Source organism: Petromyzon marinus, chromosome 20 (genome assembly GCF_048934315.1).
Source record: "Petromyzon marinus isolate PM22_M1 ecotype Great Lakes invasive population chromosome 20, UKy_Petmar_22M1.pri1.0, whole genome shotgun sequence".
NCBI classification, from domain to species: domain Eukaryota; kingdom Metazoa; phylum Chordata; class Hyperoartia; order Petromyzontiformes; family Petromyzontidae; genus Petromyzon; species Petromyzon marinus.
This window is the reverse complement of record NC_133686.1, coordinates 6,120,042-6,137,023: the sequence shown is the minus strand read 5'-3', so window position 1 is coordinate 6,137,023 and position 16,982 is coordinate 6,120,042. Positions and strand designations below refer to the sequence as shown.

Genomic DNA, 16,982 nt, shown 5'->3' with positions numbered 1-16,982 from the left:
ATTTTATTTTATCAATTTATTATTTTATTCTCATTCTACGTGACTTTACCGAAAGAACCAAAGAAGATGAATCCTTGCAGTCACGAAAGCTTTAAATCGAAAAGTATCCACCATCTTCATCTGAAAAAGAGTTTGAGTCCCAGGATTTGTGCGATTTCGCGTATATGTGGCAACCTATTACTACCAAAAATTTGCTATATGCAGTTTGAATTCACTCATATGCGGCTATGCGGACAGATGTGAGACAACTGTTTATGTGTACTGTGTGCGCTACTCGGCAGGCAGCTGTGTTGTGCGGTGCATTGTGAATTGGGTCTATGCTACGTGATTTAGCTGTATGCCATTTTTTGGAATGCATGTACCACATAAAGCGAGGGGAACCTGTACTGTGTATTCTATTTTTGTTTGGAATTTTCATAGCTCGCCTTTTAAAAAATAAATATTTAGTGGTTTCAAATCATTTCCTCTCTGCTGTTTTACCTTGTTTACTGCTTCAGTGTGCAGTCCATAAAAATGCTAGTTATTTCATAATTTTAATGGTGATATCCATTCAATAATTTTGCTTATGCAGGCATTTGCATTTGTTGGCTGCTACCGCCTAAACTAGACTTGTGCCGTTTACTGCCTTGAAATTGTCTATAATTAGCTCTTCGGCAATGTTGAAGTATAACTTGAATTACACCAACCTGTCATCACTTCCCGTTCTCAAATTCCTTGGGATAGAGATGTCTCTGACAATCTGTAGATTGTCGGTTCGAATCAAGTAAATTCGAATCAAGTCACGTCTAGTTTTTTTCCATTTGAGTCCTTCTATGTACGGTTCCCAGATTCTATCTCTCTGGAAAGGTGTTCATTATTTTCATGTCCCTGCTGGCTGCAAACTCTAATAGATGTTCTCCTCTCTCATTCCACATTCCAGTGTCAAACTTCCCAATCAGCCTCTTATCTCTGTTCATATTACCTGCTTTTGTATCAAAGTTACCTGTTATGATTTTGAAATGTGTTCTGCCCTCAATTAGAAGTTCTTATTTTCTTTATTCATTTGGTCTACTTGTATGTCTTCAAAGGTTATGTTTGAAGCACATTTGCACCTCCGATTAGTACGGTTGGCTACGTATGGTGCGAATGAAGTTCAAAATATATTTACATTTGAATTATCTTCAAGTTTTAGTGGTTTGAGAGCCTTAATGCTAATTGGACAACTCTAGTCGATGCATGCTTAAATTTGAAAACTGTTTCAATCCGCAGGGGCTTAAGAATGTCACTCCATAATTATTTCATCTCTCCCACTAGGATAGAAAAAGTCGAGGTTGCCACTTTGTATGCACATTATATGCAGCAATGGTCAAATCAAGAAAGCATCCTGTTCGTACCCAGTGATTTTTACATCACTGGGTACGAACATGATCAATTTGGATAATGGAAAGAACGTCAACACGTCTAGGCATTCCTCTTATCCACACTTAAAATCGGGTGATAGAAAACATTTAGCACTTCCTGGAGAGCAATTCTGAATGACTCATCCATGGATAAGTGCTGCCATTGATAGGCCCCCACTGCCTTCTGGGAGTGAAACATTTGTAATAAGTTTTCACTGATAAAAATATTTTTCACGGAGCGATTTGAGGCACAAGTATTGGGTGGGTTGTAATAATAGGGTCGTGGATGCAAGATGTTTCACAGTGCAGTGGTTGCGAAACATGCTGCAATATCACCAGTGGTTCTATGCTGATGACGTCACTGGAGAAGTGCATGGGGTTGCTCTTTATCATGTGCCGGCGCTGTTGGAAGGAGCGAGTCAAGATGGAGAGTCGGTCTCGCAGGCCAGGCTCCACTGCGTACTCCGACAGGAAGGAGTTGCGCTCCCTCGCCTCCTCGGCTGAGAGCTCGGAGCAGAACCTTTACGGCACACCACCATCGCAGCACACAATATACACCACAACCACATTTAACCATTAGCGATACTGGTGATGCATTTAATAAAACATTGCCGGGGGAATAGCTGGGTACACTGGTTGATCAGGATTTGCTGGCGCTTCAATTCTAATCCCTTGTGCTGAGAATGTATAATATTTAAAAATGAGCTATGGCAGTGCTGACAAGAATTAGCTCCTGTTTTCTGGTATTGTGGCTATATTCTGAGAAATTACCTTCACTTGCTAAATAATGAATGCTTCTTGGGAGCATATGGCATTGTCGTAGCAAGAATATATTAGTTTGGGCCAAACTGTGATACATAGGAGGTATAGATGATGATTTATCACTCTACTAGAAAAAGCAATTTACTTGCTTAATGGATAACATAGTTTTTACTGCTTTAATTATGACTTTTTTGTACAAATTCATTCACCTCAATAGCAGCTACCATTTAACCAGTGTCATCACAATCCACACATTCTGATCAAACCATAGCAATCGCGGTAGCCTGCCTGAGATGCCCATATCCGCAGTGATAGCATCCCCCATAACGTCTAAAGATCGGATCTAAAAACGTGTGCAGATAAAAAAAATATTACCGCTGCCTAGGGAGGCGATAGAGATTCATCGCTTAGTGAGTCACACAAAAAAAAAGTGAAATGAATGTGGTCATCGAGCACAATCCCCGAGGCCATACCGCAGCTTCTGCTGTTCTTCCTCTTCGGCGGTTGCGTAGGGCCTCCACTGGAAATGAGCAATCGCATCCATCCTGTTGCTGAGCAGCACGCTCCTTTGGCTGGCCATTGATATGAACGTCCTCTCCATGACCACGGAGTTCTTGTCCAGCCTCACGTTGACATCTACTGCAGCCCCATGCAGGTCCACGCAGATGTCTTCGCCTGCATGAGACACACAAGTTTATCAGCTGTGTGCAACGGTTTTATTTGATGAAACAAAGGGTGGACATATTTTGACATGGCGTTTTTACTAGTTTTGGAAAGTTTAACTTGATAATGATGAAGGCAATGATGAAAATGATAAATATGGTTATGATGGTAATTACAAAGATGGTGATAACGATGAATATAATTAATATGAAAAATGATTATATAAATGATTTGCTATCATTGCATTTTGTCTAAATGTACTATGTAGAATTATCATGCACATTTTTTACCTTAAGTGGGTGACTTCCATGATTTACATTTAACTTCATCCAACAGTGGATTCATAAAGGATTGAATATTATCAGTAGACTAAAATACAATTTTTTTTTTACCTATATATGAAACAATTAGGTTATTTTCTCTTTGGTTCCTTCGGTAAAGTCACGTAGGTATAAAATAAAATAAATTAAATCACGACGTTTCGGGCGCACACAAGCGTCCCTCATCAGGTGGGACAACCACACCAAGAAACACTCTGCCCACTTCAGCAATTGTTTCTTAGTGTGGTTGTCCCACCTGATGACGGACGCTTGTGTTGCACCCGAAACGTCGTGATTTAATTTATTTTATTTTATACCTACGTGACTTTACCGAAAGAACCAAAGAGTATGGATCCCTGCAGTCACGAAAGCTTCAAATATAGATTGAATTAGGTTATTTATACAGTCAGTATTAATGTTTGCGCTGTTTTTATTTTAAATAACTTTTTTAAGGGTACTTCAAAGTAAAACCAAAAATACTGTATGAAAAAAGTTAAGCTGCAAGTTATAGGAAATGTGAAAATGCTACAGGGCAATCAAGGCATGGGAGGCCTTTAACCGGAGGAAACAACATTATATTCTTGTATGGCAATAATTTGGGTGTTAAAATATATTTTTTAAAATTGTAGTGAAAACTAGTAACCAGCATATCCATGCAACCTATTGCCTTCACTCTCTTCCCATCCCTCTCCTCTCCCTTACTCCCTCCTTTGCCTATAAATCTCTCTCTCCTCTATTGCATTTGCACAAGATACACAACCAGGGTAGAGGGTGGGTTGGGGATGAGGCGTGACGTCAGCGTGCAGATGTGGCAGTGACGTCACCCTCACACACACGCATACTTGCCTGCCCGTGTGCCAGCCAGTCAGTCAGGAAGCCAGCAAAATTTTTTTTCGAATATAGTATGATTTAATGTGTCTATTAACATCTATTATTCATATGAAAGTAGAATAATGTAAATCAAATTAACGTATAAAGCGATGTGCATTACTTACATTTATATTAAACGTGGAAACTAAAATGGAAAATAATCAACACACTGCATTTGTAAGCAATTCTAGTCATATCAAATGTGTCTACTTTTAACCCCCAAATTAATTACATTTTCCGGGAATAAAACAGCGAGCCCTCTTGTGCCCTCTCCATCATAATGCCCAATTGGCTATTCTGCTTCATTCCAGCACACCGGAAATGGTGCACTCAAGGGTTAACCTTCATCATGGCGACTGAGCGAATGGAAACTGACTGACAGGCAATTAATGATAAACAAAGCACTCTCTCGTGTTACACGGTGGCCTATCATGGCAACGTTTTAGCACTCGTTTCACAGTGGTTTCCATGGCAACACACATTTATCTCCGAACAATGCAACTCTAACCGGCATTAACCATTTGTAGTCTGGTCACCATGGGAACATGGATTTGTCATGATTTCCATTTCTTTGCCAGCAGTGGCTTACCAAATGAGAAACACAACTGATACTAATCCAACAAGCACGTGACGATAATCCACTGACACAAAAAGGAGGCTAAATATACCATCATGTAATTTACTTGACAATCAGTATCTAAGTGCTAGCTAATTGGACGCACGTATTAGAATTTTCGACGCTAAGTATGGGAGACCTCTATTTTATTTGGATAAAGTTTATTTTCATTGCCGCATTGAACCAAGTGCCCATGCAGATGTGCATGGGTGATGCTCGCAATCCTAATCAAATGTAACACTCTTCCTGTCACGTTTCACCATATTGTGTGTATGTATGTTGAACTTCTTGTGCACCGTATGGAGCTAACATGTAAATGTACATATGCAGTATTGTGGGAAACGGTAGAAAAATGTAAAAAAAGTTGCATATTGTAGTTGGACTCTAAGTTAAATATGAGCAAACCAAAAAGCCACGTTCAACAAACTTGAAACAAAATATAATAACCATTGGAAGGAGGCCATTTGACAATATTGCAATAATTGAAGGCCAACCCAGACCAAAGTAACAAAATAACGAGGTAAACAATAGCAGGAGAGAATGATATATTTAAGCTTCACTTAATAACAAAAATTAGCATACGGATGTGCCTGAACAATTTTTTTAATTGAGTGCATACTACCACACGTGAATCAGAGACATAGACAAACATTGATGAGAAATCTAACAAAACCACAAAGGTTTGAGAGTCACATGTTCAGAATTGCACTGACAGGAATAATAGCACGTAAATTAGGGAACACATTCAAATCAAACATCATATTGACTATACTCTTTGGTTCTTTTGGTAAAGTCACGTAGGTGAAAATAAAATAACTAAATTGACAACTAATTTTTTTTTTTCACCTACGTGACTTTACCGATAGAACCAAAGAGTATGGATCCTTGCAGTCACGAAAACTTCAAATCTAGAATCATATTGACTGTTAAGGAAAGTGAGTGGGTTTGGGCAGAATGCATCGCTGAAATTTATGATGGCCAACGGATGAGACTGACAACTGAGTGACAGTCAAAGAAGTACACATACTGTGAGGATAATCACAAAAGAGATAAGACTGATGAAAGCAGTGAATTTGCAAGAGTGAGATGGTTTGTGGCATTGCGGGATCGCAAGGGATGGTGATGGTATGGGGAGTCCTTCATCTAGCAGTTGATCGACAATATTTAATGTCGCATCATACATCTTTTCATATGTAGATATATAATTTTTAACTAGACCTAACATTATCTACAACCAAATAACCTCGAATGTTCCCCGATCTTATTTGATCTCAGAAGCGAAGTGGGAATGAGCCTGCAGAGTGTTTGCGTGTATAATCGCCATGCACAAACAAGCAGGTTGTCATATGGCTGCAGGGATATAATGTGGGCAGCAGGAGGCAGGCCATAAAACTCCATGTCTATGCGCCCGCATCAACGCTCCCCATATTCACCAACCCGCACTGAACAGGATGGTCAAGTATGGTCAAATAATCCCTATTTCCCAAATCACCAGAACACTAGAATGATAAAAAAGGGCAATATATGTACACACCTAACATTATGTCTATGCAAAATGTATTTATTACGCAACACACACCACACCGTTTATAGATATATTATAGTATGTGAAACCACAAATATTATGCTACCAATAGGAGTAAAATGTGTACAGTACACACATTCACATTTTAACTCAAAGGCCACATTTGGTATCTCTCCACAAACAGCAACTAAAAATGGAGGCTTCTAACATTAACGCTGGGATGTGTACACACAAACGTATTTACTTTTGCTATTTATAGCGCGTTATCGCTCACAGGTTTGCTCATGTTGGCATACAAATCAAAAGGAAGACTTCCCTGGGGATGGCAGCGTTGGTTTTGACTGAAAGCTATACAGTAGCCATGTGGGTGTGCCGTTCGCTTTATAAAGAGCCTTCGGAAGGTAATTCAAGAGCTATGCGGTTGCAACTGCAGTGTAATGTATATTATACGTAACTGCTGCACAACGATACTTGGATTTTTATTTCGATTTAAAGCTTTCGTAACTGCAAGGATTCATCTTCTTTGGTTCTTTCGGTAGTCACGTAGAATGAGAATAAAATAATAAAATAACAATCAAATTCTCACGACGTTTCGGCCACAACGCAAGCAGCCGTTTGCGTTGTGGCCGAAACGTCGTGAGAATTTTATTGTGTTACTTTATTATTTTATTCTCATTCTACGTGACTTTACCGAAAGAACCAAAGAAGAGGAAAACGTTACTTGGGTGTCCCTCCGGTGTAACGTGCACCTTGGTGGAATATAAACAGTGATCATGAGATCATACCTGTACACTATTATAAACCTTAGTCTTGCACTTTAGAGGACACTGATATTTTTATGAGTAAGAGAAGCTCACGCTACTGAAATTCCATCTCTAGCCGTGTGCATTTTCTTCATCATTATTATCATCAGCCGTCTTGCAGAACATATAAATGAACAAACGGCTGTTTTTCAAATAATGGCAAAAATGTGATCATTTTCAATCAGCCTCTGAGTCGTCCAGACCAATGTTTCACAGCAATGTTTATTGGAGCAGCAAAACTCTGAAGCTAGTGTGCTAATTCGCTTCCCTTAATTTCTGCAATATGATTCCATATACAGTTTCTAGCAGCCTGCAGGTAAAATAAGTCATTTGCAAAACAGCAAGAGGCTAACTGGCTGATTATTATTTGGACATGTGAGTAAACAACATAACAACATTAAACTATACAAAACCTTACACTTAACGTTATATTATAAAACAATTAGGAGAAACCTGATACCTCAGTCAATAAGAAAATCACAGTATAATGGCCATTTGGTGTGTGGTACTCTTCCCCTGATGAAGACTGCTTGTGTTGCAATCGAAACGTCGTGGGTTTTTTGCTTTTATTATTTTAAATGTATTATTTTCATTTCTTTTTTTTTCAATCTACGTGACTTTACCGAAAGAACCAAGAGTATGTGGTACTTACCTATAAATGTAACCCCCGAACACTAGTTTTCATTTATCACTGCAAAATGACAATGCTCTACAGAACTGCTGAATTTTAAGTTATAATAGCGATCAATTTATCGATAGCCCATTGATTTCTAATGATCTGCTTAGTTTCTTCTCAACAGGTGATTGAATATGGGAAAATGTTAGCCCCCATATCTTTCAGAGGAGTGTTACAAGTGTATAAAGATTGATTGCGAGACACGTAGAGGTTTTGAAATTAAATTATGCTTTCTCTACAATGTCTCGTTATTACTTTCGTGAAGCATAGACTGCTTGGCAGCTCACAGAAACTGCACTTCCTAGATTCAACAGCATGGGAGAGAGTGATGATAGACGTGCACATCTTGAATAAAGGACACCGCTTGAACCACAAATATTCATGTAAAAAAAAACAACACAAAGTCCACAAGCAAGCGTGACTGATGCAGAACTCTCACCCGTATCGTAGTGTATCCAGAGCTCAGCCGAATGGTCTCCAGTTGTCTGCGGTGTAAAAGCCACAGTCACCTGCATGCTTTCACCAATGACCAGCGCTCCATACACCGGCTCCACGGAGAACGGCCTGAGCACAACACGCATGTACAAACACCTATTATTGCTGGAAAATAATACAAGGAAAGCAAATCTTTATGGATGTATATATATACAGTTAGGGGAAAAAAAGGTATTTGATCCCCTGCTGATTTTGCACGTTTGCCCACTGACAAAGTCTATAATTTTAATGGTAGGTTTATTGAACAGTGAGAGACAGAATAACAACAAGAAAATCCAGAAAAACGCATGTCAAAAATGTTATAAATTGTATTGCATTTTAATGAGGGAAATAAGTATTTGACCCCCTCTCAATCAGAAAGATTTCTGGCTCCCAGGTGTCTTTTATACAGGTAACGAGCTGAGATTAGGAGCACACTCTTAAAGGGAGTGCTCCTAATCTCACCTTGTTACCTGTATAAAAGACACCTGTCCACAGAAGTAATCAATCAATCAGATTCCAAACTCTCCACCATGGCCCAGACCAAAGAGCTCTCCAAGGATGTCAGGGACAAGATTGTAGACCTACACAAGGCTGGAATGGGCTACAAGACCATTGCCAAGCAGCTTGGTGAGAAGGTGACAACAGTTGGTGCGATTATTCTCAAATGGAAGAAACACAAAAGAACTGTCAATCTCCCTCGGCCTGGGGCTCCATGCAAGATCTCACCTCGTGGAGTTGCAATGATCATGAGAACGGTGAGGAATCAGCCCAGAACTACACGGGAGGATCTTGTCAATGATCTCAAGGCAGCTGGGACCATAGTCACCAAGAAAACAATTGGTAACACACTACGCCGTGAAGGACTGAAATCCTGCAGCGCCCGCAAGGTCCCCCTGCTCAAGAAAGCACATACATGCCCGTCTGAAGTTTGCCAATGAACATATGAATGATTCAGAGGACAACTGGGTGAAAATGTTGTGACTAGATGAGACCAAAATGGAGGTCTTGGGCATCAACTCAACTCGCCGTGTTTAGAGGAGGAGGAATGCTGCCTATGACCCCAAGAACACCATCCCCACCGTCAAACATGGAGGTGGAAACATTATGCTTTGGGGGTGTTTTTCTGCTAAGGGGACAGGACAACTTCACCGCATCAAAGGGACGATGGACGGGGCCATGTACCGTCAAATCTTGGGTGAGAACCTCCTTCCCTCAGCCAGGGCATTGAAAATGGGTCGTGGATGGGTATTCCAGCATGACAATGACCCAAAACACACGGCCAAGGCAACAAAGGAGTGGCTCAAGAAGAAGCACATTAAGGTCCTGGAGTGGCATAGCCAGTCTCCAGACCTTAATCCCATAGAAAATCTGTAGAGGGAGCTGAAGGTTCGAGTTGCCAAACGTCAGCCTCGAAACCTTAATGACTTGGAGATCTGCCAAGAGGGGTGGGACAAAATCCCTCCTGAGACGTGTGCAAACCTGGTGGCCAACTACAAGAAACGTCTGACCTCTGTGATTGCCAACAAGGGTTTTGCCACCAAGTACTAAGTCATGTTTTGCAGAGGGGTCAAATACTTATTTCCCTCATTAAAATGCAAATCAATTTATAACATTTTTGACATGCGTTTTCTGGATTTGTGTTGTTATTCTGTCTCTCACTGTTCAAATAAACCTACCATTAAAATTATAGATTGATCATTTTTTTGTCAGTGGGCAAACGTACAAAATCAGCAGGGGATCAAATACTTTTTTCCCTCACTGTATGTTGGATTTCTTTCGTGCCGTACCTAGCCAACCATGGTCATCGGAAGTGTATAGATCACTCTGTCAGTTCATTGCAGGATGAGGACCTCCCCAAACAGTGCAGGTTTACGGGGGTTATATGCCCATACCAGTCAGGGGGAGCATAAACATGGTTGCACAGTACAGTTCAACAATTAATGTTTCTGCACTTTCCTCTGCAGCCGATAAGACCTGCTATGCTTGGTAGTCGCCCATTCAAGCACTATCTAGGGTCAACTCTGATTAGCTTCGAACATGTGATGAAATCTGGTGCATTCCGGGTGACAACTTTTGACACATTTATCCTTGCAGAAGTGCAGCCATGTGCAGTGTGCAAAGCGAGTATCCACAAGGGTGTTATATACTTCAGTAGATGCTTAATGTTTTCCAAGTTAATGGAGTCCTGGTAATAAAAGTGTGCAACTGGTGAGGTGTGTAATTCAACGATCATTGTGTAACATCATGCATGTCACTTCACTCCAAGAACAAAATGTTGTATTGCAATATAACAAACAATTTGTTTCATGTATTTATGATTTATGATCCGTCTATTGATTTAACCAACCGATAATTCCTCTCAATTTTTTTATAAGAGTCATCATTTTTTATAGGTCTGAAAGTGATGGTTTTAGCTACTCTGGATGAAAAAGCAAAAGTAATCATTTATTTATAAAACTATATGGACAAAACAATTAATACATTTGCACCTGCCGGGTTTGAAAGCACGTTACAAACAAACACCCTTTTGAAACTTCAAAAGGGAAGGCAAGTGAGAGATTGTGGCAACAATATACAGCAAAGGCACCCTTTAATATGAGCATCTAGAATGTTTCATTACAGCTTACTCAGACTCAGTACCGTACTGTTGTTAAATCAACCAGTTAGATTTCGGGTTGAAGGTTCAGGTTTACATGGCAAAGGTTAGTGCTGACAGTAATCAACTGGCTTTGGCTTAACAGTGCATCAGGCTAAGAATCCCTATATCAATTAATATCGTCTTACAAGCATGGACTCTTAGCAGTTTTCAACCTCAACATAAAATGACTATTAAATCTTGACTTAAAGCTTTCGTGACTGCAGGAATTCATATTCTTTGGGTATTTCGGTAAAGTCACGTAGATAGGTTCAAAGAAAATAACAAAAAAAACTACGACGTTTCGATCGCAACACAGGGGTCATAAATGAAGTGGGCGGGGCTAGTGATGTTAATGTTTGAAATTAGCATGTTAATGTAAGATCGGAGGGCGACATCACGAGTGCGCGGGTGGCTATGTTAATGTGAGAGATTAGCATGTTAATGTAAGATCGCAGAGCAGCAATGTCGAGCTCGATGAGCGAGGTGGCTGTTATGTGGTAAATCTAACCTGTTAATGTAAATCGGAAGGTGGTAGGATGGGAACATCACAGCCAGTTATGACTTAAACTGGTTGATAACGTCCTTCCAATCATTACTCAGTTTATACCCATCTTCTCGATTGAAGTTGTGTCTGTGTCTGTATATGTGGATGGTTTCATGAACAAATCTTTGTTGATAGCCAGTAGGTTTGCAAAGTACCTTCGTCTTAGAGAAATACATTTCGTATGAGCCCACCGCATAAAAACAATGATCAGCCACGGCCGAGGGATAGGTCCTACCGTGTCGCAAATCTGCCTTATGTTCACGAACACGGTCCGAGACATGTCGCTTAGTTTCCCCAATGTAACTACTGCTGCAGACACAGCTTAGTTTGTAGACGGCGAGGTATTGCATGTCAGGAATCACATCCTTCACATATGGGATCAGATCACGAATTTTATGTACTGTGTTAAATCGAACCTGGATCTTGTGTTTGCTCATGATTATGGAGATCTTTTTGGTGACCCCTGCTATGTATGGCAAGGTAGTAGTTTTTTGTTATTTTTTTGTTATTTTCTTTGAACCTATATACGTGACTTTACTGAAAGACCCAAATAATAAAAATGACTATTTTTCAGTCCTGTGCAACAATCCTACAGTATTTTAAACATCTAGCTTATTGCATTGCCATCTTTCCCTGCTGACACTGACAGCAAACCCACTTACTTGAAATTTCTCTCAAATTATCTGCCATTTTCTTGTCAAACTGCACATCCCTTGTGGCATGCCTCAAGGTGATGAAAATTGGCTTATAAATGAATACAATGTGTGCACAAATGAAGAACCAGTGCATTGTGGGATACCATAGTACACCAGCAAATATTATTGCATTGTGCATTGAGCACAGCTGTGATGTACTGATGTTCACATCAGGCACTTTAAATAAGCAATTTTGATTTAGAATATATCAGTGGAAGACCCTGCAATATTTAACAATTTAGTGTAAATAACTATTGAAATCAGTCACCTATGGACATACTATTTGACTACAAAAAATAATAAGCTGTGTTGTGATTTCTCGGATGACCACAATGTCTTTGTGGACATGAATTAGGATTGTCGATTAATATACCAGAGTAACATGTGTGCTAAATGTGCCATAAATGTCCAGAATGAAGACAACAACTCTGCTGTACCCATGATTCTATAGTTACTTATACAAAGTGTGAATGATAATAATGTCAGTGGCTCAATGTCATTGTCCCGAGGCATACACCTTTGTGATGATTCAGCAGAGGCACCTCATGGGCTTTGTACGAGTTGCCTCTTGATGCTCCCACGTTTTATTCAGTTTCACACATCACACGCAGATGATATGATTACTATAAAACAACAATGGAATTAAACGTATTCCCTGCAATACAATTCCAACTGTTTCATCACAGCTGGTTGCATTGCACATATTTAACTGAAAAAAATGGCCACCTGAGCGAGAGACTGTTCATCACGTAGGCCTGACAAACTTTAAAGGGAACACATTGTAAAACTAAAAACACTAAACTTTTTATATTTTACCAGTTAAGGCTCACTGAGCTATACAGCTCTTTTTAAGACGCTCCCTGGCCGCAAATGATAGCTCAACTAAGTGGCTTATCATGTACAAATCTATAGCAGCCAAAGAACGAGAAATGTGTGTTGAGAAATGTTCTTCTTGATAGGCAACATTCTCCCTTGTACACGCATTTACGAGTACACGCCCAGCTGGGCTCACCTCTCCGTCTGCAGTGAGAAATTGGCGTGGCGATTGCCAACATTGCGTACGAGCAGCGTTCGCTCGGAGCGCAGCTTGACCGGCCGCTGGGAGAATGCCACCACATCCGGGAAGTCTAGGATGGCGCGGGACCCGATCGCGCGCACCGGCACCATAAACTTTTCTCGCTCGGTCACACAGACCACCTGGTGCGTGTAGTCCTGACAGATAAGCACACAGGTCAATGTTATACAGGTTGCCTGGTCTTTAAAATTGTATGCTTGCCATTTAAATTATATACAAATTCGTGAGGGAATTACTTTGTATCGATTTGTGTTAACTTTTTTTTTTTCTGAAAGTGTGCTGAAAATGTAAAACGTGTTTAAAAGTGTTGCACCACTACGATAGTTAGGCACGTCATTAATTATAGTCATCATCATACGTGGCTTTTGCAAGGAATTTACAAAACGGATCACGGATTTGCTGATTTCGGCTATTTTTAAGAATGTAACCCCCGCGATAGGCAAAGTTTGGGTGTCTTGCATGTTAGAATCAATTATTCAAAATTCAACCTAATGATATGTACATGTTTATTTTTGGCTATATAATTGGTCATGACAAAATAGACCAGTGAGACAATATATACAAGTAAATAAAATGGATCGATTATTGAATTATAATCTTAAATTGTGACAATGTCAGGTGTGGCTAAAGACAAACCTTTTTCTGCTCAGGTGTGAACACAATGCGAAATGTCGAGGCCATGCCTGGAGCCACTTTGGTGCCCACGTCATTTGGGCTGATGATCTTAAAGTATGGCGAGTCCTCCTGGCTCACCTTAACCAGTCGAGGCACCTGTGGCAATCAACACCCATGTTTACCGCCTGACTTAATATTAAGAGCTTAACAGAAATATTACCATCCATACACCCATGAAAATAAAATCGTACTCATATAATCAATTACCATTCAGGACAATAAAGTAAGGAAATAGAAAGTAATAAGCAAAACACATTAGAAAATGTGATTGATAAGGCATACCCGGTCATTGTTCCTGAGATTGAGTGGCACCTCATATGTCTCACAGGGCTCAAAGTTCTGGAAGGTGATCTCTGAAGGAAAGGGCTGGAACATTGCTTGATCAATGTCCACCAGTGAATACTACAAACAAGGAGACACAACACACAGTTGCAAATGAGTAGACAAGAAATTAAGGCTTTTTAAAGTACATTTCTGCATACGGAATTGTAAAATATTTAAATCAATGCACACATTAAAAACCAATGAATATTTATTTTACTAAATGACTAAATTATGTGCAACGGGAGGTGTCTAAATAACTATTTACCTTTTGGTGGGTAGTCTCATTCATGTCCAGCAGTTGTATAATTTTGGGCAAGTGCATCTCATGAGTGCCTGCCAGCTTTTCTTCTGTGGTCAGTGCCATTTCTTTCATGAAGTCTGATGGGGTCACCTAGTGTGAAAGGAAAATAAGCAAAAAAGATAGTGTCGCAAAACCATGGCCCTCAATATCACCGCATGGGGCAAAATAACGAAATATATAAGAAACTCATCAATATCCACGACTGGATAAAAAACCTCTCTATGTTGGAGCCATTGCCTGAGGTGCTGTAAAGCTATACTTCATCTTATTCCTATATGTCTTGATTTATTCATTCCATTTAGTGCCTTGGTCATATATATTTTTATTATTTTCTGATTTCCATCATATCTTATGTAGCAATGGTTAGTAATTGAAAGATTTGTTTTATTTTTACAGTTAAATATACTTGAATAGCATTATGTAAAAAATGCGAATATTTCACAAAGAATGACATTTCATTTTTTGTGATGATGGAAGTGGCATATTTGTGCTATGACATAAGCCTATCCATCAAAGCTAAACGTATTATTTCGCATCATCAATTTAACACGTACTATTTTTTCACTATCAGTTTAATGTCATTATATTTTGATAGCTTTGACAAAGGCTGACAAAGCAAGTGCAAGTATGATCATATATAACAGGAGAGGTGAAACAACTCATATGAAGGGTTGGATCTAGTCTGATGCTTTATAAATACTCACCTTCCAATAAAGCGCCTGTGAATGTGGCAAAGCTCAATACAATCAAAATACAATTTAATCTTTCCTTTGCAAAAACACTCAATTGTTCTATCACAAGTTGATTTTTTTTGTAAAAAAAAATGCAAAGGCCAAATAGCTCAACTTATAATAAGCACCATTCCATATAACTTGGCCACGCACATCATAAGTGGCATTTTTACAGCCTTATTACCTTGGAGGGAAACTCTTCCCGAGGAACGAGTTTGGGGTTTCTCGGGGCCACCACGCGGGACTGAAATCCTTCTGGAAGCTTCGAGGGGCTGTACTGCAGGCAGCTGATAGCTGCCTGCTCTCGTCCCAAGGGCATCCTGCCAAATACGCCCGCTACCCCTCTGTAGGCGCGCTCACACACACGCGCACACGTCACACACACACGTGCACACAAGACACACGCACAAAATGGAAACATTAGCAGCTTCAGAATGAGAACATACCCATCTGCCTATGGAGGTCGTCGTCGTCTGCGGCAGACTTATGCCAGATTAAGAATGTAATTTTAGAATGTAATTTATTAATCGAGAAAGGATGCTGACGTGGTGCAACGGTTAGCAGACCGGACTTGCAATGCAGAGGTTGCCAGTTCGATCTCGCGGCGCGGCAACTGAAATTGGCGAGGTTTATTGTCTTTCTTTCTAAGCTTCACACCGCCTCTGTCCATCCAGCAGTATAATTGGGTCACACCACCAGCTAATCGCTCGGCGGGTCGCGTGTGGTGGCTATTCCCACCTCTTAACAAGAATGTTGACGGACAATGTCACACTTCATTGAGTGATACTTTCGTAAACTTTAATATTTTCGCTCTGATTTCAATAATAACAATGGTACTGTAGTCGTACTAGTAATAATTACGATGCAGTGCATGTAACAGTACTGGTATTATCGATCCGCCCACGCGCACAAGATTCGGTTCTCGCGAGACGATGTTTTGTCTCTTATTCTGTCTTGATAGTTAAAATCACGGCAACGGTAACATTGGCATATGATTTTGATAGATCTAAAATTAATCCAAGTACACGCGCGAACCTATGAATGTTAAGGGATAAATTCACGCGATTAATTTGTATTGATTAATCGTTACATGTCTAGAAACTCAACACAAATCAAATGCCTCACGAAGCTATCACACGCTTACAGCACGTTTACACCTTAACATTCTCAAACATTAGTACACCGTGTTAATTGCAACAGGGATAACCAATACACATGACAACTGGTATGACCTAAAAAGCGTCGGTTGTTTTCACGCTCGTGTTTTCGTCAACTCGATAAAAAAATGCATACGAATAAAGCGGCAGATTTACAGAGCGGCTTATTTTTAGAACTTGCGATTTGCACGATACCTTTTACTTTCTTTCAAATATTTACGGGAGGCCACAAAAAAAAGTATAAATTATTCAACTTCCACAAACACGGAGCGTCTCGTCTGGCGTTATCGTTACCATGACGACGCGAGCTTCCGGCTGGGCGAAACCACCCACCCATTTCAATACAGCACTAACAATTAACACGTACGATATTATGTTTCTTTTTTAAAAAAAAATACATTGTACGATTTAAACCGAATAACATTTCATACATATTTTGTTTCAATAAGCAGACGAACGACGGTACGTCTACAATCGCATTTGGCGCTGCGTCTCATAACAATGGCACGCGTCACTTCCCCCCCCCCTTCTCTCACCGTGATTTGGTACAGTCCGTCCTGTTGCCGGGCTTCTTGTTTGTAAACACGTGCTCAGCGCCATGGGCAAGCGGATCTCATTCATTCAATCGCATACACACATACACAGAACCCCTGATGCCAGTGATATTCTTTCATAGCTGTGTCTATACAAGCTGTGCGCGTGGCTGTGAATGTTAAGCCCTGTGCCTCTACAGCAGTGCATGTAGCCCCTA

At 40.1% G+C, this 16,982-nt stretch overlaps 1 protein-coding gene across 4 annotated transcripts in view; it reads right to left on the bottom strand.

Annotated features, from left to right (window-relative positions):
- HYDIN (HYDIN axonemal central pair apparatus protein) overlaps nt 1-16,597 on the bottom strand; it is a 121,804-nt gene extending 105,207 nt beyond the window's left edge. For 3 of the 4 annotated variants that reach the window (XM_032957669.2, XM_076068264.1, XM_076068265.1), the window contains exons 1-9: nt 16,427-16,528; nt 15,259-15,418; nt 14,308-14,433; nt 14,001-14,120; nt 13,680-13,814; nt 12,981-13,180; nt 8,054-8,178; nt 2,615-2,816; nt 1,716-1,899 (exon numbers count right to left, since the gene is read on the bottom strand). In XM_032957669.2, the coding sequence (XP_032813560.2) occupies nt 1,716-1,899; nt 2,615-2,816; nt 8,054-8,178; nt 12,981-13,180; nt 13,680-13,814; nt 14,001-14,120; nt 14,308-14,433; nt 15,259-15,393 (1,227 nt within the window). In that variant the 5' untranslated portion in view covers nt 15,394-15,418; nt 16,427-16,528. Of the gene's footprint in view, nt 1-1,715; nt 1,900-2,614; nt 2,817-8,053; nt 8,179-12,980; nt 13,181-13,679; nt 13,815-14,000; nt 14,121-14,307; nt 14,434-15,258; nt 15,419-16,426 lie in introns of all 4 variants that reach the window. The other variant, XM_076068263.1, reaches the window with a different exon arrangement.
- Between the last annotated feature and the right edge of the window lie 385 nt (nt 16,598-16,982).